A 24,097-nucleotide genomic window follows, 5' to 3' on the forward strand; every position below is an offset into this window, starting at 1 on the left:
TTCCAAAGGGGCCCAAAAGAAACTTTGTACCCCGTTAAAATTCCTCTCAGAGGCCCTGTTTTAAACCATTCCACGTTGAGCTGCACCTGCCAAAATTTCCCCTTCAATACTATGGTTAAAGGTATAGGCACTCTGTTGTAGCTGGTCACCCTGCATGTATGTACCAAATCAGGTTTGCAAGGATGTATCCAGTTGCTGCTCCTAGACTTGAAATTCTCTTTCCCAGGAGACTCACCAAAGCTTGAGCCTGCACATCTTCCAGGATTGGTACAAAACATTTTAATTCAGGCTAGCTTTAAGTAACCAAAGATAGAACTGCAGCACAGGCTAATTCGCACTGAACCCTTGTGATGACCCAACTGGCAGCCCAATCCTATCCAACTTTCCAGCACCAGTGCAACCGCAATGCAGCCCCGGGGTAAGGGAACAAATGTTCCCAAACCTTAAGGTGGCCTCTGTGCCTACACCCCCAACACAGGGCTTCCCCCATAGACACAGCAGCTCCGGCACTGGAAAATTGGATAGGATTGGGCTGTAAGAATCTAATAAAAGCAAATAGTAAAGAGAGGCTGAATCTCACTATTTGCAAGGATTCTGTTCCCAGAACTCAGGTGGATGGCAAAAACCACATTAAAGCAAATCCATTTAAAAAACAATGTTCCTTTGCTAGGCAATTTAAAAACAGTCTTTGTGATGTAAGACAGAGTCATTAGGAAGACAAACCATCAGTCTCTCTCCAGGTACTTTGAAAGACTTCATTCTGAGCCAGCGACCCCCTCCCTTCACCCACAGCAGCAGTGCTGGGAAGGAATGCAAAGTGGTTATCTAGCTCAGGGGAATGGAGGGGTGGCTTGCCTTGGAGTGAAGCTGTTCTAAGTGCCTGGAGAGAGAATGCTTGATGGATTGTAAGTGGCGATTGATGGACTGCCCCCTCTCACATTAAGGAGGCTATTGTTAAATGACATTTTTCCTTTAATTTAATGGGCCCTTATCACATTGAGATAAAACCACAGGTAAAAAAAATTGTGGATAATTAAGCGATACCTGTAGTCGCATTCATTGATCTGGAGAAAGAAACCATCATCCAGGTTCCTCTGGCACTTTCCAGTGGGCCAAAGGAAGAGAATTCAGAACCCAATCCTATCCACACTTTCCTGGGAGTAAGCCCTATTGAATGCAATGAGACTTCCCTCCTGAGTAGACAAGCATAGGACTGTGCCCTCAATTGCTCGCTAGGCGGATCCAGACTTCAGTGCAGCGGCACAAACATTATCAGCTCCAACCAGCCCATTCTTCGGCATCAGGCTGCACTAGCTGGAATCCTTCTTCCTTCCTCCCACGTCTTTAAACATTCTGAAAAGGGCTACATCAGCTGCGTTGCTGATTGGCTAAAAGACGCCAATCCCTCATTCGCTCAGCCACATTCCACAGCATTTAGAACGTTCGGGGGGGGGGGAAAAGATACATCAACTGCGTTCCTGATTGGCCGCCGGGAGACGATCTCAATCGCTGATTGGGCGCCGAGTGGCGCGAGTTTCCAGCTCGTTGCATATTGCGGATATGTCGGGGATGGTGCTGAAACTGCTGGGCGCGGCTCCTGCGGGTCTTGCCTCGCGGCCGCTGCTGCTCTTAGGGCCTGCCGGGTCGGGCCGCTCGGCGTTGCTGTTCCGTGCTGCGCTGGTGGGCGCCGCTGCTTCCCACGCCCGCGTGCTTTTCTTAGCGCCGCGGCCGCTGGAGCGCCTACCGGGCGGGGGTGCGACTGCAACCGGAGCGATCCAGGTGCAAGGGGGGACGTGGTCGCTGGGTGCCTCCTCCCAGCTCTTGGGTGGAAGGGCTTTTGCTGGTTTGTTATGCGAGTCAGGGCACAATCTTAACCAGGTCTACTCGGAATTAAGTCTTATTTTGTTCAATGGGGCTTACTCTCAGGAAAGTATGGTTAGGATTGCAGCCTCAGAGTATTGGCTGTAGGAGCCCTATGCAGACACGCTTTTTGGTCCTGGTGGCTGGAGAGCGCGTTTACACGAGGGTGGGGCTGGTCTGCGTGCTTCCTACGTTTTCCTCTACACTAGTGGATCCCAAACTTTTTAGCACTGGGACCCACTTTTTAAAACGACACTCTGTTGGGACCCTCTTAGCTCTATGAGACTAAGAGCCCAATCCTAGGCGGGTCTACTCAGAAGTAAGCCCCATTAGAGTCAACGGGGCTTACTCCCAGGTAAGTGTGGATAGGATGGCAGTCTTAAAGTTTCTCTTTATCAGCCACTCAAGCCTCTGTCTTATCCTTTTTACTATGGTCACACACACCTGTCTGTTGATGAGCTGCACGTTCATCAGATCAGGACCATTCTGGAGGAGACCTTGTGCAAACGTTCCCCTCTGCACTGGAGTGAGGCAAGTTGACCTACTCATGAGTAAATGTGCACATTGTATATTTTCCTTGTCAGTTTTGCAATCCACCAGAAATCAGGTTGTTACCCGCTGGTGGGTCCTGACCCATGGTTTGGAAATCACTGCCCTACACACATGTAATAGTGTTTTGCATAGGCTACATGGCTTATGGCAGTGATTTTCAACCTTTTACATCTCATAACACACTGAAAAGGCACTAAACTTGTCAAGGCACACCATGCTGCTGGTGGGGGGGAGGTTCACATCCTTCAATAACCCTATTTATTTAATTAATTAATAAATACATTTGCCAAACTCCCACAGCACATCTGTGGACCACTTGCGGTTGAAAATCACTGAATGGTATGCTGAGCAATTGCACAGGATACGTGACTTATGATGGGCTGAACAATGTCACAACAACGCTTGAAATCATCTAGAGTTGACCAGGCTACTTACAATGTCTCCATTTTTGGTGTATCATTTCATTACAGTATATTCCCCTTGTACAACCATTTTTGTTCTGCCATTAGGCTGTTGGATCAGGGTTTCAGGGTTTAAGCTTTGTTTTCTGGCTCTGCCAGGGAAGGACACAAGGAAATCAATCTGTTTTCTAAATTGGCTTCATGAGAACTTTTGCAGCAGACCTCTCCTGTGTGTCTGCTGTTTTGATTGTGTGTTGTAGGTATGCTTAGGTTGCATGTGTCTTTTTTTGTTTGCATATTATGAGTTTTTTGAAAAAGTTATTGAACTCATTTTAGGTGCTATTGGTTCTCCTGGAGAGAAGTGGATGATAAGGCGTTTGTTTGTGGTTTTAAAAGAAATGTTCATTAGGCTTCAATGCTATAACATCTTACAGCATTATGTGCCTCCATCTGCTAAGTCTGAATCTGACGGAACCTGACAACCCAATCTGGACAATAGGTGGCATTTTAAGGGCCCTTAGATTGTATCCAGTGCACTTTTGCCTAGAGGCAAGCCCCGTTGAACAAAATGGGATTTACTCCCCATACGATTGCAGCATTAACTGGGAAGGGAGATGGAGAAGCCTGGGTGCACATGCCTGTCCATAATTGTGGGGCTAGTTTGCGATCTGGAGAATTGCCTGAACCAGCCTCAGGGTATCTACGTAACCCTTGCAATCTTGCCTCTCTGGGTGGTTGCCTAGTTTGCCCCTCTGGTTGGACTGGCTCTGCAGTCATGAATACCAGTAGAATAGACAGGGCTACCTCTTAGCTCAGTTTTTTGCACTAGGGAAAACGGAAAACAGTGTGGCTAGACCAAAAATAGATTGAGAAAGAAATATTTTATTTATTTAATAATTATTAATGGGGTCATGTGCACCTCAGGCGGCTACAGACCTTACGTCTTTGTGTGTGTGTGTAGACATTTTCTAGACTCTCCCTAGAAATGGAGTTCAAGGACTGTTTCCTCAAACCTTTACAGTTATTCCAGGGTACCCAGAAGGCTTAGTTGGAGAGTGAGATGTGCAGTTTGGGACTTCCAGGCCAGACAAAAGACTGAAACTGGGTTTACACGTGATCCACGGCATGCCAATTACTAGAGAAAATTGGAAAATGTGACATTCTAATTTGGATTAAGATCACAGGTTACCATTTCAGCTAATGATTTTCTTCTTGCAAAGTGCCTGCAAAGTTTTTGTTTCAAAAACTTTTTGCAACCCACAAAAATTGGCTCAGGACCCACTGATGGTCCTGACCCACAGTGTGGGAAAATTCAGACCTATGGTATATACAGTATTGAGCTATTCTCCTTCTGTAGTTTTTATGTGTTTCTCTGTCTATAACATTAATGTTCTTTCTTTTTCCTTCTGTAGAGAATCCATTTCTTATACCCCCCAACCCAGAGGGATCTGTTTCAGCTAGTGGCCTCCTTGCACGAAACCTCCTCCGGCACCCCTTCCCTGATAGTGCTGGATGGCTTGGAGGAATACCTGGACAGGTGCCCTGGCCCACATGTGGCAGCTCAGCTGGTGGCCTTACTCCTGGACACGGCTAATTATTTCAGCCACAAGCTCAACACAGAGCCTGCAGGCTGCCAGCTTCTTGTTTCCATGAGGTTCCCTGGGGAAGCCGGAGAAAAAACCGAGCAACTCTCAGCCATTGAACGCTATTTCTCAGCCCAGTGCTGGCTTCACCCAGATGCAGAGAGAAGCGGTGGCTCAGATAGCAAGCTGGTTATTGCCCATCTCTCCCAGCCGGGGACTGCAGATCAAGAATGGCTGGTGAGATTTGATCCACAAGGTGACATGAAGATTTCTCCACTTCTGCGTAAATGTGAAAATGATCATGGCTCAGCTTTGGAGAATGATAGTGCAGAAGATCACCCCATTGTGCCTGGTGCTCACTCTTAAATCGCTGGTGTTCCTTAGTCAGGGTCTTTTTTGCATTTAGATTGACTGCTTCTGGACAGTTTAACCTACAGCAAACATTCCTTTCCTGGACAGTGAGCATCACTTTTCATATTCTACTCTCCCCACCACCCCACCTGTCAAGTTTAAGTTGGTTTTCATTTTGGTTGGGCTAATAGGCTCCTTAAGTAGCAGATTCTGGAGTTAGAATGTAGACTTCCTCTAATGTCCACAGCAGTCTTGCTTGCTACAAGTGTAAAATGCTGCTTTCTTGCTTTGCTGGTTGCTACAAAAGGTCAACAGAATAGGTCTTTGGGGTGTGTCCTGGGGGCTTAGAAAACAGAACATGAAGAGAGTAAATGTTGCTCTTTTGCTTTTAATTTTGACTTATCAGCCTGTTATGTGGCTGGAAATGGTTTTCAGAGAATGAGCTAGTTGTTTGTGGGGGTGGGTGACAGTACTGTATAAGAGCCTTTTGGGCCCTTCGCCCTGTGTTATCTCCACAGAATAAAGAGTCCTCCCTACTCACTACTTTCTCCTTCTGGTCACTGTCTGCTGCGTGCCATATCTATTAAGTTGATTACACAGGCCTGTTCCCTCCCCTCCCCCCCCCAAAAATTACCTTTTTGCATGAATTTAAGATATATTTGAGGTGAATCCTCAAATATATTTGACTGAATCCAAAAATGTTGTTGTTTTTGCCTGTTTGGGGGGTATGACATAGCCAACTTATACGCTGATTCAAGCAACTTCCTTGTGAGGAAACCAATGTCATTACTTCCTCATGAGGATGCTGCTTGAATCGTCTATAAGGTGGTTATGCCTTATCCCCAAAACGAGAGCCAATTTAGCAAAATGATGCCATTTTTAAAATTCTGCACCCTAAATAAACCCAAGAATAGGTCTAACTTAAGGCCAGAAAATGTGTAGGTCAGTGTTATCAGCACTAAATACCTGTGAAAACTCCACTGCCCCTTTTTGCTTTTGGGACCCTAAAGCAAAAAGGGGCAACTGGGTTTTTACAAATATTTGTCTTTAGCTTTATGTCCCAAATATAGAGTTAGTATGAAACATCTGGTGTCTGCAGTGCATAAATCCAGATGCAGGAGAAAGTACTGGTACAGCCCTTCTCTCTGTGCTAACATGATGCACAATCCAGCCTGGCATTCTCCTGCATGAGCTGTGTTGAAATGAATGGTAACTGCACAAGTGCACTATGTAGAAACTGAGCTGTGTACCTACACAAAGCATGTGCTGTACTCTTTGAGCTGTGGCCCAATAAATGGCACACATTTAGTTTACCACGGCTAGGGAAAAATCCTTATAATCTCTTACTGCCCAGGTGGACAGGTACAAAATGGACTTAACAGGCACTATTCTCAGCATTGCCCTATCTTCATGGCAGGATAGATAATCTGTCCAGTGTGTTTCGGGTGGGGTGGGATGGAAGAAAGACACCATCAGCAGGATCAGGTGCTGTGCTATATCATTTCTTGGTAAAGAGTAACTATTTCATCCACTTTGCAAGTTGTTCAAGTCGGAGTTTGCAGACTTATTTGCAGCTGGTTTAGGGTCAAATCCTATCCAACTTTCTAGCACTGATGCAGCTGTGCCAGCAGTTTATGTGCTGCATCCTGTGGTGGGGAGGCAGTCACGGAGGCCTCCTCAAGGTAAGGGAATGTCTGTGTATCAGGGCTACATTGCAGCTGCATTGGTGCTGGAAAGTTGGATAGGATTGGGCCCTTAATGAGCCCAGCAAGTTAAGTCTCCAGATTTCTTGAACGTTTTGTGCCTCCATCAGGGGCTTGTTGGGTGCCCTGCCTCTTCACCCTGCCTATGGTAGGTGGAAGTGACCTATGCAACCTTGGCTGCATGATTCAAATGCAGCAACAATCCATTGAGTGTTGTGAAATTCTATGTGGCCCAGCTGGTAGCATGCTGGGATTTGGCCTACGAGATCTGAATTCAGATCCCAATTCTGTTTTGGACCAATTTCAGTGACCTCATTATGAACACGAAAAAGCATGAATCTAAACAATTTAAAAAAATCTTTTTTGGAGTGTTACTCCCTCTGCCAGTTAGGGATGTAGTTGGTTGGCAATGTGGTGTTCTCCCTTCACTGCTAGAGGCTTAGCTCTCTCACTCGATATGAACACGGTGGGTTTACTTCTGAGGAAAATAACACTGTTTTGAAACTAGTCATGGTACAGCATAGCTCATTATGAGTTGGAAGACTATTCTAAGCATTGCAGTTTCTGATGAATGCTGTAGTGATCCAGGCTGTTTAGTTTTTTTTGTTGGAGTTCTTACATTGACTTGGATCCACTTACAAATGATTGGGGGTTTGTTGTAGAACCTTTCCCTCACAACCTGCTCCAGGGGGTCATGTGGAGTGATGTACTGGGGGACTGGCAAACTTCCAACTCCAGCATACAGCCGGAAGTGACTTTTGCTCCCTTAGGAAACCTTTGCACCCAAGCAGTCTTGTTTATCAAAGGCACACTTTCCCTAAGGTCTGAACTAGTAGTTCTGTTGAAAAGGTGCAGGGGAGGCTGTGTAAGCCTTATTCTAATGCAAAACCTGAGATGTAGGAGGTCGTAGTTGCACCATGATTGTAAGTCAGAACATCCCTTCCAGGGAACCAATCAAAAGCAGGAGTAGCAGAATTCACAGGCTGGAATGCGGTAACCCCAGTGTGTTTTGCAAAATGGGGAAGGGACCTCTCCCCCTCCCCTGGAGTCCTCCTGCTCCAAAGCCCATGTTATTTTGAATCTCACCCAACCGCAGCAGGCACCTGGCTGGGCTCCCGCTACTTTCCGCAAGCTGCGTCCCAGATAACTGCTGCAGAGGTGCTTGTTAGGCTGATAAGCCCTATCACAGGGGCAAGGCCAGGGCTGGGTCTGCTGTGCTGGTGGGCGTGAGGTTAGGGCATAACGTTTTTTGAGCGGCAGCTTCCTTGCTGAGGCAGCCAAAACCCGTTTCCTCTCTTGTCTTCTAGCTTGTTTTTTTTACATAGAATTATAGGAATAGGAGCATGGGGCAGTTTAACCCTGCCTACTACAGACTTCCTTTTCTGAATGGCCACAGACAGGTCCTGTATGCCTTCATTTTGGGGTGGGGTGGACTGGAGGGGATTGTGGTTTTCAGGCGGGTTTGAGACTTGGCCCCTCTCCTTTTGTGTTTGGCTGGTAGCCACTTAAGGAATTTGCTTGTATATAGTGAACTTGGATGGTTGATTACCAGGGTGGAAACAAAACAGGGCTACCCTCCCCATAAGGATAAGTATGTTCACATAATTATGTTCACATACTTGACAGGCTCCTTTAGGTATGGAGAAGTAAGTACGTGTGCAAATTAAAAGCAAAAGAACAAAAACCCTTAGAGCGAAGTGGACCCTGAAAGCCACAAAATGACGGGGGGGGGGGGGAGAGAAACAAGCTGAGGGATGGGGCTAGTTGAAAGACTAGCCAGTTGAAAGGCATCTAGCCATGGGCTGGGTACTGAGCGAGGATTGTACTTGTATTCATTTAAGTCTAAGAGCTGGACAGCTGTGGATTTGATGGGACTCGTACTCCAGTAGGACAAAGGAAATGTCTTGTTGATGTTAGGTGGACATAATAAGAGTGGGGGTGCAGGGACTAGGTGGGAATTGATTGACTGACACTAATAGGTAGTGAAGAAAGGAGGTGGGAGAGTCACTATGAAACCAGGGACAGGAAAAATGAAAAACAATCTCTTTTACTCCACTTCTGCAAGGCCAAGCAAGTCAGTGATTAAGTAAAAAAAAAGTTCTTTCTTGTGTTTATTCTTAATCATTTAAGACTTAAAAAATACCTTCAAAAGAATACTGTGCAGGCATGTACACAAGAGTTGAATTACAAACCCATTGCTGAATCATCTGATTTCACTATTTGTGACGGTGACCCATGCCTTTAAAGGAAAGTCCAGGATCTTGCCCAGTTTTACCACAAATGTGTGAATATCAAAAATCTTCTTGGAGTGGAAGATAACAGTAGTCTTTGAACTGCCCATGTACATTTCTCCATCCTCTTCTGGGCAAATTCCTAAGCAATTCTTATCTGATTCTCTTCAAGGATACATGTGCTTATTCAAACTGAAATGAAGAGATGGCTCCATTGCATTTCAGTCACTATTTTTTAATCCCCATTTTACAGGTGGGGAGGCTTGCAAATAGAGGGAGGCCACCAAGTGAATGGTGGATGGAACAGAGACTCCTTGATCTCAGATGTTCTCCCATACTCTAACCCCTGAACTCCATTCCCTATCTTAAGCTGGCAGATCCTCCCCCCCTTCTCAAATGTTCAACTCCACCCCATACAGTTAAGCATGCAGACATTTGTTTCTATGATAAATTATGTAAATAGATTGTCAAAAAAGTAGGGCAAATTTGTCCTCTGGTCCACATATTTGATAAAAGAGTTGAAACCAGGGAAAAGAGTTCCCTAGTCTGGCATTACCAAGAGAACTCTCTCCAGGCTTGGGGTGAGTGTGGGGGTCAGCTGGTAGTAGAGTTTGCACAGTATCCAGGAGGCTGTGTGTCTCAAGCCCCAAAGCCTATTGCTAGCTAGAAACTGGTAGGCCTTGCCTTGAACTTGCTGGGTGGCTTGGCTCAGTTGCTGACTCTAAACTTTCTAGAATGAGATTAAGAGTTGCCCCTTAATGAGATAAAGACTTTGCAGCATTGTTAACATTACTGCTGAGAGAGCCAAAGAGTACTTATGGAAGCAAGCATGTCCAAATATTTCTCTGCGGGTTGGTTTCCCTTTATCCACTTACTATCACCTCTCTGTCCACTTACGAACTTCTCTTCCTCCTGCAGGATAGAGCTAGTTGAGGCCACCTGGAGCTTTTGAGGTGGCTCCTAGCTTTCTCCACTGACTTCCTCGAGTTTTGGCAGAACCGAGATGAAGAAGGTGCTATGTTCTTGGCCTAGTGTCTGGCTACCTCAGTTCTCCTGGGCTGGGGATTGGCTCTGTGCTTGCCATCACTATGAGCACACTATATACGTAGGCAGAAAGGACTGTTGCTGGAGCTGTCCCTCACAGAGATTGGTGTATAAGCTGGTCTGCCCTTCATTGGAGCCCACAGGACTGTAGTCAGCAGAGATCCCAGAGTCAGACACCATCTGGTAGTCTTTCTTGAGCTGCAGCTCTGTCTGGTGGTTCCGAGGGGAGAGGCTTTCTGAGCTGGGGTCAAACACTGTGTACTCAAAGCTAGAGGAAGTCTGGCTGGGCTCTGGGGTCTCTGCTCCTTTAGCAAAAGCTAGGTCTGTGCCCTCACAGCTACCACTGTGCATTAAGAGCAGGGACCCATCCCCTCCTGGGGGGCAAGGCACAAAATCTTCATCCAGTACTAGGTAATCCTCTTGAGATAATGCTGGAGAAGGAGGGAGCTCCATCAAGCCACGGGTCTTGGGGGGGAGAGGAGGTGGACCAACCATCTTGTGGCTGTCACATTCAGATACAATTTCTACCAAGAATGGTTGATCTTCCAGATGGAGGGGATTCTGGCTCCACCACAGATAGGTGCTCTGATGTCCCAGCCACAGCTGCAAAAGGAGAAGGAATGTCAGTGGCAGGGAATGGGAGACAGGGTGTCATCCTATGGTCAGAGTCCATCTGCTTTCCCCCACCCCCAGGGTAATACCAGCCAGTATATGGAGGTTCCTCTCGGCTTTCATCACATGTTAATCCCATTGGTTCCTTGCTTTGCTGTTTGCCCCCTAAAAGTTTTTCAGTTCTCAGACACTCTGGTACTAAAGGGGTCTGGCTGGACTTTTTGCACTAATAGTCCCAGAGCCTGAGAACTTCAGCAGAACCTCTTGAAACTCCATCCTGTCTCTAGGTGCAAGAGGTGTTTTTCAATGTGTGTGCTCGGTCCTCTTTGCTTAACTTAAAAATGTATCCGCTACCACAAGTGTCCCTGCCCTCATATATCTTCAAGGGCCTTTATTATCTTGCCCTCTCTCTGCCTTTCAGCTGTTCTGAATCTACCTGCAACTGTGTCCAATAGTTGCTAGAGATCATTGTCATGTCTGCCACATTGACAGTTGAAAAGTTTCAGATGCCTTAGACTTTTTGTCCCTTTAAGGAGCGCATCACTGTTAGGAAGCACATTCAGTCATTTCAGAATATAGGTGTACAAGTTGCTTTCTGAAGGTTAGTTTTTTCAACATATTTCAATCATATCCAGAAGTCATTCATTCACATGTTCCACTCTTTCAACCTCTCTCTGCTGTTCTAAAGGCTAAAATTGCCCTGCCCCTGTTGATTTGCAGATAACATGGTGATTCAAACTTTTGGGGTGTGTGTGTGTGTGTGTGTGTGTGAGAGAGAGAGAGAGAGAGAGAGAGAGAGAATCTGGGTCTATTCCCATTCCCCACCCCACATGGTTAATGAGCATTTGCAGAAATCTTTGTGTGACAGCAGGAATTTGCAAGATAAAAAAAAGGCATTTGCAATTTGCTAGCTAAAAAAGCACTGGAAGCAACATCTGTAAACTAAAAAAAGACCAGGTTCTGCTTTTCATCACTGCTCCGGACCCTAACCTATCAAATTAGTGGGGGAGCATCTGTACGTATTCAAATGCCACATGATACAAATCTTTACATATCTTCCAATGGTTCTTGTTTTCCATTGGCACAGCCTTGGTTCTCTGTTCTAGCTGGTAGGGAGACTTTGGGGATGCTTTTTAGAAATGTTGATGTGCTGGAGTTGCTATTCTTCAGCTTTAGCCCTACTGACTCCTCGGGGTCTCTGTAAGATGCATATATGAAGGAAACATCTTGACTCTCACGTCTATGGCTGTAAATGTATTACCATGTCATGCATAGCCTGCTGTCTGGATACAAGAGTGTCGTTGTCTGTTAAATGTTGTCCTTGGCCTCATAAAACCCCACAGGACAATTATTTCTAATGCTGATGAATTTCAAAGGTATTCCATCCCTTACAACACGACCTCTATAAAATAGTTCTTCATATTAATTTTTAATAGTTTGATATTCCACATCAAGGTGTTTGATTGCCACCTGTCCCTCATTTTAATGGGGATCAAGTGGTCCACATTTGCTTAGGGCCCCTAGTACCCCAGGTCCTGCTGTAGTGTGATGAAGAGGAACACCTTCAGATGAGGAAGGGCAGATGCTGCAGTACCTGAAAGTTCCCCTTGTAGATTGTAAAGAGATCCTTGAATTCATGCTCTGGGGTGGGGATCACTGGCCAGATCTTCTTCTTCAAAAATCTAGTAGGAGATAAGAGAGAGATAACACCACATAGTGCATAAGAAACACAAATATGGACACAAATCCTGTCTGGCCAGAGAACCTCCAGATCACTTTCACTGTTGAATCTGGAAGCACTCATACAGCACAGTCTGTATCTGATCATGGTCCAAATGCATGAAGTGCTGATGAGTATCTCCATTTAAAAGAAGCTGATGGGGAAGCAGAACGATTCCCAGAGTTGGCTGACAGTACCTTCGATTAGACATCATGGTGATGAAGGCCAAGAGCAGAATAATCAGCACTAGAACGACAGACAGTGTCAGGATAAGGGGGTCCAGACCTGCAAACCAGAAGAGCAGCTAATTTCAGCAATAAATTCCTTATAAAGAACCTGTAGACAGTTCCCTAGATATCTTGGTTGAGCCCTAGGTGATCTTTAGTGTGATCCAATAGGGCTCTTCTTAATAAACTAATCATCCTAATTCCCCCCCCATCATCTTATCATCCTCATTACCCCTAGTCGATTAAGTGGCTGTTGTCAGCTGGCTGCCCATTCAGACACACTATCAGTGCTGTGACCAAGTTTGCCAAAAGAACACGTACCACTAGGTATCACTACTGTCACGGTTTGCGACCAGGCACTCCAAAACCCGTTGTAACTGATGCCATCAGGCTTAGCCCGCACAGCAAATGTGTAGCGGCTCTGGCCTTTCAGGTTCTTGATGAGGCAACTTGTCTGCCCAATGGGAATGTCCAGCTGGAGGCAGAAAGTCCAGGCATGGGTAAGAGGAAAAAGGGAGGCAGTTTCCAGAGGCCCAGAGCAAAAAGCCAGCTACTTACCCTCCAGGCTTTGAAACCCTCACGAGTGACCATCACCTCATACTGGATGCTGGGTCCCATGTATTCAAGGTAGGGAGGATGCCAGCTCACGTTCAGTTGCCCTGGCATCTCCATCAGCTGCACAGTCAGGTTAGAGGGGGGATCCAGAAACACTGCAGCAATAGGGGAAGAGGAACAAGGTGAGAACAGCCCAAGCAGGACAGGGAAGAGATCTCTTTGCACTTATTTATTTATTCACATTTTTATACCACCCTTCCTCCTGAAGGAGCTTAGGGTAGTGTACATGGTTCCTCCCCTCCTTTTGTCCTCACAACAACCCTGTGAGGTGGGTGCTGAGAGAGAGTGACTGGTCCAAGGTCACCCAGGAAGCTTCACTGGGCGAGCAGGATTTGAACAGGGATCTTCCAGGTCTAAGTCCAACTCCTAAACCATTATACCATCCTGGCTCTGTATGCACCGGAACATGCACCAGCAGTCGGTCCTGCCCCCATTTCTAGACTAGAGTAGACCCATACTAGCTTGCTTGATTTGAAGCCCTGCCCCACTTCCAGTTGATTGCATTTCCTCAAATGGCACCATAGCTTCCATCTACCCAACAAGTTGGTTCTGGTCATAAGGGCCCTGGCAGACTTGGTTTTTGGGCCCTCTAGCCCAATAATGGTATCTTGCACACACTTCCTCCACTGAAGTCAGTGGGACTTACTTTTCAGTATACATTCATAGATTTGGGCTGGTACAGCCCAGTCCTATCCATTTCCCTGCCATAGCATGCAGCTGTGCCAAAACGGGCTCACTGCACCCTATAGGGGGGGAATCAGGTGGCTTGGGAGAGTTAAGGGAAATATATTCCCTTATCTTCCCATAACCCTCCCAATCATCAATGAGTTTCTCAGACCTACACCAGCCCTTTGGAGAGGAAGGGGTGGGGTGTTAGGAGGCAAAGAAGGGGATAGCATTCTGGAACAAGTCGTGCACACCAGGACACTCCCCCTCCTGTCTCCTACATGCCCTGTTCCACTTACCACATCACCTTACCTGTGCTCCTGTGGAGCCAGGTCCAGAAGTGAGCTGCTGTTACTGCCACCATTTTGGTTGGCAGATTCAAAATGGGTGGAAGCCCACTCCTTGCCCTCCTCATAGGGTATCTGTGGCGTCAGAATTGGCACTATAGGATTGGGACACTAGTCTGTTTAGAGTGCAATCCTAACCCCTTATGTCAGTGCTTTCCAGCACTGTGGGCAGTGCAGCTCCAAGGAAAAGGATCAAACATTCCCTGACTTTGAGGAGGCCTCCGTGAGTGACACCCAACTGCAGGATGCAGCACATGTCCCTTTGGCACTGCTGTGCCAGTGCTGGAATGCACTGACATAAGGGGTTAGGATTGCAGCCTTAGTATCCAACAGGCATCGGCGTCTGGATTAGCACACAGAACATGGACTCTTACAGCTCTATAGAGACTCTAAGCATAGTAGGATGGGGAGGGAGGGCTGCCACAAACTTTAGAAGCTGCCAACCTTCTGCTTGGGACTTACCTAGTTGGTCTACCCAGATAGTTCTGGCATACAGGGAGCTGTTGGGGGCATGTCCATCAAAGACCTGGACCTCGAGAGCAACAAAAGCTGCAATGTAGGACCTTGGAAAGATGCATGTGTAGCGCGTGGTGTTCCTGACTGTGTACTCCACAGTCAAATTGCAATGTTTCAGAATGGTCTCATCCCTGGACAAAAAGCACATGGCAAGTGATAAGTCTTGGTTGGAACTAACCAGGCAGATATTCTCTATTGTTTGCAAAAGAAGCAAACCAAGCTGACTGCAAAGCCAAAGAAGATGGATTTTAGGAACCTCTCAACAGCAAGATTGGTTTTTACATTGCCCTTTATGGTGATTTGATTCCTGGACTTTTTTTTTTTATGCTCACTGCCAATCCTAGTCAATATTATTACATGCAATATTAATTGATATGGTCAGTATGAAATAGTAATAAAATGTACATCAAATATACTCAATATTAAAATTGGCATACATTTCAGTGAAGGCTTCCTCACCACTCTTGGACCTGTGCGTTTTGCTCATTCCATCTCCACCCCCTCCAGCCTTTTCCTCACTTGTTCTTTGGAGCAACCTACTTGACAGGCCTCCTTTCCTAGCTCTGTCCTGCTATTTTGGTGTGCTGAGAACGAAACGGCTAATACTATAATGCCATTGTAAAATCGATGGTAAGACCAGTGGTGTCACTATGGTTTGTGTCACCTGGTGCGGGATGCCAGCGTGTCACCCTCCATGCTGTGGGCGGGGCAACCCCACTGGTTTTTTGGCTGTATCTTTTGATAGAACAAAGATAGAACACATTCTGCATGAAATTATGCATTGATTGATATATAACATGCTGGTATTACTCCACCAAACTGTGATTTTAGTGATTTTGGTCACTAGTGGTGTCACCCCCCCCCCCGGGTGTCAACTTACTAACACCTTATTGCAGCAGTTCTCAAACTTTAGCACTGGGACCCACTTTTTAGAATGACAATTTGTCCAGGACCCACCAGAAGTGATGTCATGGTGGAAGTGACATCAGGCAAATTAAAATAAATAAGGATAAATAATTAAAGTAAAATGAATAATTAAATAAGCCGAAGCCAGCCCTGGTCCACCAAGTGGATTTCCTCTGTAGCCTGCCTGCAATAACACCCCCCCCCCAAAAAACAAAAACAAACCCAGATCACTATCAGGATCCACCTGGCTTTGCAGATCTCAACAAAGTTCACATCAGCTGAAGCCTCTGTTTTGATCTTTTTTAGTGGGGGGGGGGGAAGGCTGCCTTCTGGAGCATTTGTTGAGCTCCAGTTCCATCAGATCAGGATCATTCTGGTGGCTTCACATTCCCCTTTGCCTGACCTGACCACCAGCCAAGGCACGTTTACTTACTCGTGAGTAAACGTGACCGTGAGGCTTAGTTCTGCTTTCCATAGGGCTCAATACATTCATCTGCTTGGAGGGAGGGACTTCCTTCTCAGGTGTTTTTGGGGGCTGCATTCATTGGATCAGGACCATTCTGGTGTTGTTAGATTCCTCTCAGCATGCCCTTTCCGAGGACTAAGGCAAGTTTGCCTACTCATGAGTAAACGCGTGATACAACTGTTTCACTTTCCATAGGGCTCCAAGCATTTTTTGTTTTCCGGTTTTTTAGCCATAAATATTGATAGAAAGGAGGTATTTCACTCTGGTTTTTTGTATTGCATTCCAACCGAAATTCCACATCCAACGGTGTATAATATGATGGGGTTACTCCTAACCACCGTGATTTTAGTGTGTAACCCCCCAGTGCGCATCACCCCCCGTGCGCGTCACCAGGTGCGGAGTATTGTGTACAGTTTTGGTCACCACATCTCAAAAAGGATATAATGGATCCTATGGCCTGATCCAGTGGGGCTGTTCTTATGTTGTAATGTCTCAGATCTTGCTGGCATTCCTCTTTTCCGAGGCCCTTCTGCCTGCTTGGTCTCTCTCTTTCCCTCTCCCTCTCAGTTAATGAACATGCAAGGACTCTTCACCGACTAGTCAAACTCTGTCAGAAGTGTTGTTATCAGACACTCACTCAAATTTGTAGCGAAAGATATACATGGTCTGGTTCTCCCCCTTCCTTGGTGGTTCTGATGTCTCCCAAAAGCAGGCCAGGTCATCCAGTTGTTGTGTGAAACACTTGGGATCCAAGCGTTCCTCTGTTAACAGTCGGGCAGCTAGGAGGAAAACAGGGTCACAGGCTTAATGCCACAGGTAGGAATGGCAAGACAGCTTCTTAGCATGAGCTCTGAGAAGTTCAATCTGAGCCCTACCATGGCTCACCCTCATGTGCCTGCCTTTCCTGTTCCTCCTCAGGTAGCCATCCCCAAATAGGATGAGTCTTCAAACGCTCAAAAACAGTATTAAGAGCAAAGCATGGAATGAAGCAGACTTATGCAAAATATAAGCAAATGTGTGTACATTGTACTCATCTGCATTATTATCATTGTTGCCCTCCAAACAGTATCAGTTGGCACACTTGCTTATATACAAAGTCACATGTTCCATTGCTATGTATTTGATGATCAATTTATCTTTCTTACATTGTGAACTTTTAGTTGAAAAGCGGTATATAAATACTGTTAATTAATAATTAATCAATTATACAAACACTCACACCTCTGGGTTGTCTCCATCTGACATGTTTTTCCCAAGATAAGGGCTAGGTATACACTCTCAGTCCCTACTTTCTGTTCCTGCCAGTCCCAAAAGGATCTGGGCTAGGGAAAGTAGAGGAGAGGTATCAGAATTAGGTTTGTGTGTGGCAAGGGGAAAAAGACAGTTTCATTTTTATATACAAGTGGGCAGTCCAATCCTAAAGGCAGCGGTGCATCCTGCAGCCCTGCAGCTGCCACCAGAGGTCTCTTTTAGCAACTTTAGTCCCCTTTCCCCGGGGAAAGCCCAAGCCCTGCAGTGGAGCTTCTCAAGTCTGCACCAGCTATTGTGCAGCCTGACAGAGAGTTCAGGATCCGGTGGAGCAGAGCTCTGCTGGTCCCATGTTCCTCCTGCTCTGGTTCTTTCCCCACTCCTGTCCCACCCCAAAATGTCTCCCCCTACACCTGAGGCCCTAACCACTGCCCAGAGTTCTTACCTAGCTCCGGGTGGCGTCTAGCTGGCGCTGGGCTCAGCGCCGACTGCTGCTGAGAAGGCATCGGTGCTGATTTGGCACAAGGTGTCATGGGCATGCTTTACAAGCAACTTTGTGACAGTCAGCGCCGGCAGTATCTAGTGATTTGCGACACCCAGAGCACCACTGTCCCGCTTCTACTTGTCCCAGCTATTTTGTTCCACCCCAGTCTACCATGCTATGTCAATACATAGCATAGCAGAGTGAAGATGAGGAAACAGGCCAGCCTAGCAAGTTGACCGGAGAGGAAAGTGGCAGCAGCCACCAGTGACTCCTGATTCCTGATCTAGAAGAGGACTGCTCCTGCCATCATTGCCTTCCTCTCACCTTTTCCTTGCTTGTGAAGGAAAAGAGGTGGGAAGACTAAGGGGCACCACTGCTGCTTCCTCCGTTGCCACTCCCCCCTTTCTAAACTGAAGCAGAGGGGAAGGTGTTGATTTTGGTGCATGCATACACGCAGGAGCAGCAATGTGGGGGTAAGCAGAGACACCACAGGCTCCAGGAGCCATTTTGGACTGGGCCTGACATACAAACATGGTGCCCTCTTTGGAAATGATACAGTACTAGGACTGTCTTCAAATCCCTGGCTGTAACCATTACCCATCTTACCACCCGCACCACAAATCTGTCACATGTAACTACATCTCTGTTTTATGCTTCAGGAATAGAAAATCAATAATAATTATTTTTTTTTCAACTCTTCTCTGGATTTTTGAGAGCCTTTTGTTCCAATCCTATCCTCCCTTTCTGCCAGTAGAAGTGAAAGGATGCTGGCAGAAGTGACAGTTTTCTAGCAAACGTAATGAAGTTGCGAGTGTGATACTAGTGCCAGTGAGTTTGCGGTGGTGGTGGGCAGTGGGCAGGAAGAGGGAGGTGCAGGGAGTGTTGGGAGAGGGCAGGGATGGCGGGAGGCAGGGCAGGAGGTAGAACAGGAGCAGGGGGGCAGTGACAGATGGCACTCATGTGTGCAGGTATCCTATGCTACTTCCCTCTTCCCCTGGGGGCTGGGGATAAGAATAGGCCCCTAGTTTGGCTGTACTTGTCGTAAGAGGCGACTAAACAGCCACCGGGTAGATGGGACTCCTTAGCCTGGGAAGGCAGCTCATCTGAGAGAAGGAAAACTCTGACCCCAAACCTCCACTGCCTTGTGGCTACATCCAGTTGTGGAAAAGGCTTCAGGAGTCAACCTCGAGGCAAAATCCGGAGCCGGAGTCCCTGAGGCAGTTCATGGCTGAACACAGTCACGTTCTGGCAACTCCTGCGATGCCACTGGAACCAACCATATTGGCCTCTGCCTTTCCATTGGACCATTTCAGCCATGTGGAGAGGGGGGATTTGCTGCATGGGTAACAGCCTATCCTCCGTATCTACTTTACCCAGGCTTCGCGCACTGGAGAGGACACTCTGTTCCAGAACCACCATTCAGAGCGTGACACCATAGTCCTCCGAGACTGAAGGATGCCAACAACTCACTTTGGTTCTTCGTCTGCAAAATAGCTGGTGTAGAAATTAGGAAACCCATCGAGGAAGCAGAGGCTTTTCCTAGGGCAAGGGAATGAAAGTTCTCTTCCCTGAGAAGATTCCCATTGACTGCCCCCCCATGCCTTGTGCACTCCACTGACAAGCCTGCATCGGTGGGGGTGATGTTGGGAAAGGATTGGACTGTTAGACTCTAGAATTTGCTCAGTGGAATGTTGACTGTAACCAGACCCATCAATCTCCTCCCAATCTGCCTAAAACTGTACTTATCACCATGTACCTTGAGTCGATTAAATGAGAAAGGTAGCATATAAGTATCTTAATACACAAATAAACGTGTAGCAATTGCTGTGTCCCTTACATTTGCAGTGTGTGCGTTAAATTTACAGTGAATGAAATACACAGTCTATGGTCAGGGTTGTATAATGTATCCTGAAAGCCTCAGCATTCATGCATGAAACAGATTTCTAGCTGTCCTGGTTTTGGTAAAGAGTTTGGAAATGTGCGACCAATATTTTGAGAAGACTAGAATAGGACCAGATTAAGCCACACTAACATTACTGTATCATTACAAAAAGAGTTTCTTGTCCTAACAGAAAGGACAAAGAAAATAGAAATATTAAAGTATTATATTTGCATATACTCCTAGGCAAAGCTGCAATGGTGAAACTCATTAAATATTAAACATTAAATAATTGTAGCCTGTCTGCATAATGAAGTACTTTCAGGATAAAATACTTTAATCACCTTTCTGACTTATTAAATAGTGTGAATATAAAAACTTTTAATCTACAGCAGAGGCCCCTCATTACAGGTGACCCTAAATGGTAGCTTACTGAGCTTTTATATACACTCAGTTCTGGACCAGGAACAGGACAAGTTGTGTGTGTGTGTGTGTGTGTGTGTGTGTGTGTGTGTGAGAGAGAGAGAGAGAGAGAGAGAGAGAGAGAGAGAGAGAGAGAGAGGTTTTAAAAACAAACTGCTCACAGAAGCTCTGGTATCCCAGGATGAAAATTTGGCAGGTGCTCCTTTGCCATTGGGTAGCAGGTTGGATTCTAGAGCCCTGATCCAGCAAGAGGAAGTGTCTGCACAGACAAGTGCAAAGAAGGGCCAAGGTTCCTTTGCACTGAGTAGGGGAGGAACTCGGTCTTGCACGTGACCATCTCCCAAACAAAAACAATTCTGTTTTTTTATACTCTGTCTAATCCAGACAGACCAATGCTGGACAAGTCAGTGAGTGAGTGGACAGCAGGGTTAGCCCAAGACCTCCTGATGCCTGAGGCATCATGCCAGTGCTGGCCCCTGCTCCTCCCACTCTCCAGTGCTCTAGCTTAGCACTCTCTGCCCCTTCACATTTCCTCTTCCTCTCTGCCCCACTCTTTCTTTCCCAATCTAGAAAAAGGAATGGAAGGCGAAGGAAGAGCAGTGGAGGTAAGTTGGGGGACAGAGATGGGCATCAGTTTCCTGCCTGAGCCAACCTCTTCAGTTGGCCTCATGGATAGGCCAGCCCTGGTGAATAGGCAGGCAGGCAGAATATGCTTAGAGTGGACCTCTGTCCCTACCTCTTTTCCCAAGTGCTATGGATTCAACATAACAATAACAAGTAGATAGTTTTCAAAAAATCAGATTGGAAACTCAGAAAATGACAAAATTTCCCTCCCCCCCAATGCGTTTTAACTGCAGAATTCATGTATTTACATTGGCACATGGGAAACTTATAAAGTTATGTGTAGAGAACTTTGAAAACTGTGCTATTTATTTTACTCAGAAATAAGCCCATTGTGTTCAGTAATCCTAACTGACTCACTGGAAACAAACACCTCTGGTTATGTGCTTTGGAATATTGCTTCTCCATATGTTAAATGCGTCCTTAGGTCCTGTGCCATGTGCAATACATGCCAAGAGATGTGTTGCATGTGCACACACTCTCCTCCCTAGCCAGCATCATTTTGCAGAAGTCTCCTCTGTGATGATTATTATTAATAAGTGTGTAATCTGCTTTTCAACTAAAAAAGTTCACAAAGTAGTTTTCAGACAAAATCAAATAATTAAATGGCTCCCTGTCCCCTTCCCTTTTTGTATGCTGCTGTGCTGCTTAAAAGTGCATGATATTGATCTTCAGTTAAATTCAGTCATCACAGGAAAACCAACAGGGTGTGTGTCAAGTGCTAAATTGGCAGGAAAATCCTAAGGCCTACCAGCTCTAGTGTCTCAAAATTTGTAATATCAGAGTTGCATGTTATGTAAAACCCATTTCACAGGTCCACAAAGAGACAAATCTCCAAGGATTGTCTGCAGTTCGCATCCCCTCAGCAGAAACTGACCCAAGTTTCTGACCCCACACAATCCACTCCCTTCCCAGGACCCATTGCATCCATGTGCCAGTAGTTATGGGGAGTTAAGAACCTTTTCAGATTGCTTTTGTCAATTGAAAAAGACACCACGTGTGCAAGAAACCACTTGACTTTACAAGAAGAAGTCGCTCTAGGGATTAATCTGGTTACATGGGTTAATCTGCTTCCTCTCCTTGGAAAGTTTCTAATTACAATCTCTGCAAAAAGTTTTATTCTGCTTTTGGAAAGCGACATGGACTAAGATAACAGAGTAAGAGAGAAGGTGGCAAAGTGCATGAGATCAAACAGATCAGATCAGATCAGTTTTGCACAGGGTGGCTCCTACTTTTTATCATCCTACCACCATGTGGTTGGCTATATGCCAGGGTGCTCAAAGGAGGCTCAGCACCTATCCCATGCGAGATGGACATTCAGGGCACTGCGTAGCATTACTCAGTTGTTGCTTTTCTGCCTAAAGTCACATGCAGAATTGCAATGCTCCTTCCACATGACAGACACAGTAGACTAACCCTGACCCCTTTCCCCTTCCTGTTTTTCTTGTGGTCTGCTATATCTGGGCATTTGCCTCTCCAAACAAAGACAGAATGGCAGTTCATGCTGCAGTCATTGCTTTACTGACCCACTATTCTCATTATTAAGAAAGTATCCTCGTTAATATCTGTGATGGTTTAATCATAGGGACAGCATGAGTGGACAACAGATAACGACATTGTGTGAGCCACCCTTCGGAGCTTCGGGGCCCAATTGGAAACAGTTTTGCAGAGCCCCAGTGTCACCACTGAGGTCTGTAGAAACTTAGAGATATAAATAAAATTTATTATAGACTTTATATCTCTATAGTAGAATATGTAGCAATCAAAACATGCACTTTAAAAAGTGCATGTGAGTAATGGACCAAATAGATCTAAGCACATTTTAATATAAATTGCATACAAGACTAGATTACCCTAGGGCCCAGGGCCCAAGGAGAGGAATTGGTCCAATTAGCTTAAAGCTAACCCTAGTTACCCATAACGAGTTCATGAACAATATCGATCCTGGACTCAGCACCCCAATGGAGTGCTTCCCTTCCTTCCTTGGCACCACTGTCCCCCATTCCACCCAGTCTTGCTTCTGCCACACCCACCCAAACTTGCACTGGGCCCAACTGGCCAGTCCTGCCCAAGCCTGGTACCTTTGCTGTTGAAGGCAGTGTCAAGGCTTTCAGCCCTCTCCTGGGAAAAGGCCATGGCCCAAAGTGCCACAATGAAAAAGGCAGCGTTCTGTCTGCAGCCTCGCTCCATGCTTGTGGGGGTGATGCTCTCCCGCCAACAGGCGTCTTGCTACCTGCTCTGTGAGTCAACTTCTGGCTGGAGTGCACAGCTGGAGGCTGCAGATAAGAGGCGGGCCCTGGGTGCCAGCAGCTCTGAGTGGAGGCGAAAGGCAGAGCAGCCCTCCTCTCTCAGGCCTCCTTTTGGATTCCCCCTGAGGATGGGGAAGGAATACCGAGCTGCCACCCACAGCAAGGACCTCTGTGCTGATATTACACCAATAGCAAATGAACCTGCTAGTGTCTGCCCTGATCCACTGCAGTGCCTCGTTTGAGATGGGATTTTCCTGACCACAGCCCAGGAGCTAACTTTTGAAGCCTGTGCTCAGCTCTGGAATATTTGAGTTGGTGATCATGAATATAAGACCGAGTGCTTCTGATCACAATGCAAAAGGCATTCATTTCTGTACTAAGTGTATGCCATAAATTTCAGGTCAAAGGTTTTGACGCAGGCAGGCAGTTGACCTCTCTTTGAAATTAATTCCAGACGTTGGAGGGAGAATGTTTGTTAGTTTCTTGCCTTTTTAAAAGATCTGAAGAATGCAGTGAAAAGGAGAATGGGACAAGATTCTTTTCCCAGTTCACGAAGGACCTATCATGGTCTTAAACCGGGGAGTGGGGGAGTGTGCATGTGTGTGTGTGCATATTTAGATGAAGCCTTAGAAGAACATTCTAAGGAGCCACTCAGGTCAATTATGGCATATTCTTCCTGGGAGGCTGTCACAGAAAGTTGAAGAGGTGGCGGCTGTTGATTGCTACAGGCAGTGGGAGGGCCCTTTGCCTCAAGAAAAGATAGCCTGACATGGGGGAGCCTTCTAACTCTGCTGTGATAATGATCAAAGGAAGGACATTAGCCCTTTTTATTCTTTGTGGAGCAGAAGTAAATTCACAGACCCAGAACCTGTGCTAGCTGATATGGGGCAGAGGTGGGGGGGATAACCTTATAATGAACCAGCTTTCCTCCTCCTCAGGAAAGCTATTCAGTTCACACATATGCAGTCTACTGGATCAACATTTTGGGGTGTATGGCCCAAGGGGTCCTAGGCTACACTACAGGCTCTTTGTAAGTCAACAGGAAATGCCAAATCCTAAATGTTACAGTTATTGTACCAAATTAAGGCTGTAATCCTATACACACTTTCCTAGGAGTAAGTTCCATTGAACACTATATGACTTACTTCTGAGTAGACACACATGGGATTGTGCCCTAATAGTGTTTGGGGACAAAAAATGCACTTCAATAAGATGTTTTTTATTGTGTTTTAAGAGCATTGAAAGAGGCTAGAGAAAGAAATTCACTTTGATGGTGTGCTATACACAGGTCTTTTGTCCCACTGTTTCCCCTGGTCAAACAGGTTTGAAAGGTTATATAATACCTGCTAACCCCATTGAACATGGGTTAAGTGTACACGCTGTCTGTTGCTGT

At 46.1% G+C, this 24,097-nt stretch overlaps 2 protein-coding genes across 2 annotated transcripts; one reads left to right on the forward strand and one right to left on the reverse strand.

The window, feature by feature from the left end:
- Positions 1 to 1,560: 1,560 nt before the first annotated feature.
- SWSAP1 (SWIM-type zinc finger 7 associated protein 1) lies at positions 1,561 to 5,275 on the forward strand. The gene is made up of 2 exons (XM_066617673.1): positions 1,561 to 1,779; positions 4,226 to 5,275. The coding sequence occupies exons 1-2, from the start codon at positions 1,561 to 1,563 to the stop codon at positions 4,760 to 4,762; spliced, it is 756 nt and encodes a 251-aa protein (XP_066473770.1). The 3' UTR covers positions 4,763 to 5,275.
- A 3,269-nt stretch (positions 5,276 to 8,544) lies between these two features.
- On the reverse strand, positions 8,545 to 22,693 carry EPOR (erythropoietin receptor). The gene is made up of 8 exons (XM_066616913.1): positions 22,537 to 22,693; positions 16,438 to 16,579; positions 14,375 to 14,559; positions 12,843 to 12,994; positions 12,606 to 12,759; positions 12,255 to 12,342; positions 11,932 to 12,019; positions 8,545 to 10,328 (listed from the first exon to the last, which is right to left on the reverse strand). Exons 1-8 carry the CDS (start codon positions 22,643 to 22,645, stop codon positions 9,768 to 9,770), a joined length of 1,479 nt encoding a protein of 492 aa, XP_066473010.1. The 5' UTR covers positions 22,646 to 22,693; the 3' UTR covers positions 8,545 to 9,767.
- Between the last annotated feature and the right edge of the window lie 1,404 nt (positions 22,694 to 24,097).

Source organism: Tiliqua scincoides, chromosome 2 (genome assembly GCF_035046505.1).
Source record: "Tiliqua scincoides isolate rTilSci1 chromosome 2, rTilSci1.hap2, whole genome shotgun sequence".
In the NCBI taxonomy this organism is placed as follows: domain Eukaryota; kingdom Metazoa; phylum Chordata; class Lepidosauria; order Squamata; family Scincidae; genus Tiliqua; species Tiliqua scincoides.

Excerpts from the sequence above, each read along its gene's own strand:
- EPOR (XM_066616913.1), bottom strand. The coding sequence starts at position 22,645 with ATGGAGCGAGGCTGCAGACAGAACGCTGCCTTTTTCATTGTGGCACTT. Across the intron at positions 16,580-22,536 it reads CACTGCCTTCAACAGCAAAG|CTGCCCGACTGTTAACAGAG; the intron begins GTACCAGGCTTG and ends TTTTCCTCCTAG. Across the intron at positions 10,329-11,931 it reads TCTACAAGGGGAACTTTCAG|CTGTGGCTGGGACATCAGAG; the intron begins GTACTGCAGCAT and ends CTCCTTTTGCAG.
- SWSAP1 (XM_066617673.1), top strand. The coding sequence starts at position 1,561 with ATGTCGGGGATGGTGCTGAAACTGCTGGGCGCGGCTCCTGCGGGTCTT. Across the intron at positions 1,780-4,225 it reads CTGCAACCGGAGCGATCCAG|AGAATCCATTTCTTATACCC; the intron begins GTGCAAGGGGGG and ends TTCCTTCTGTAG.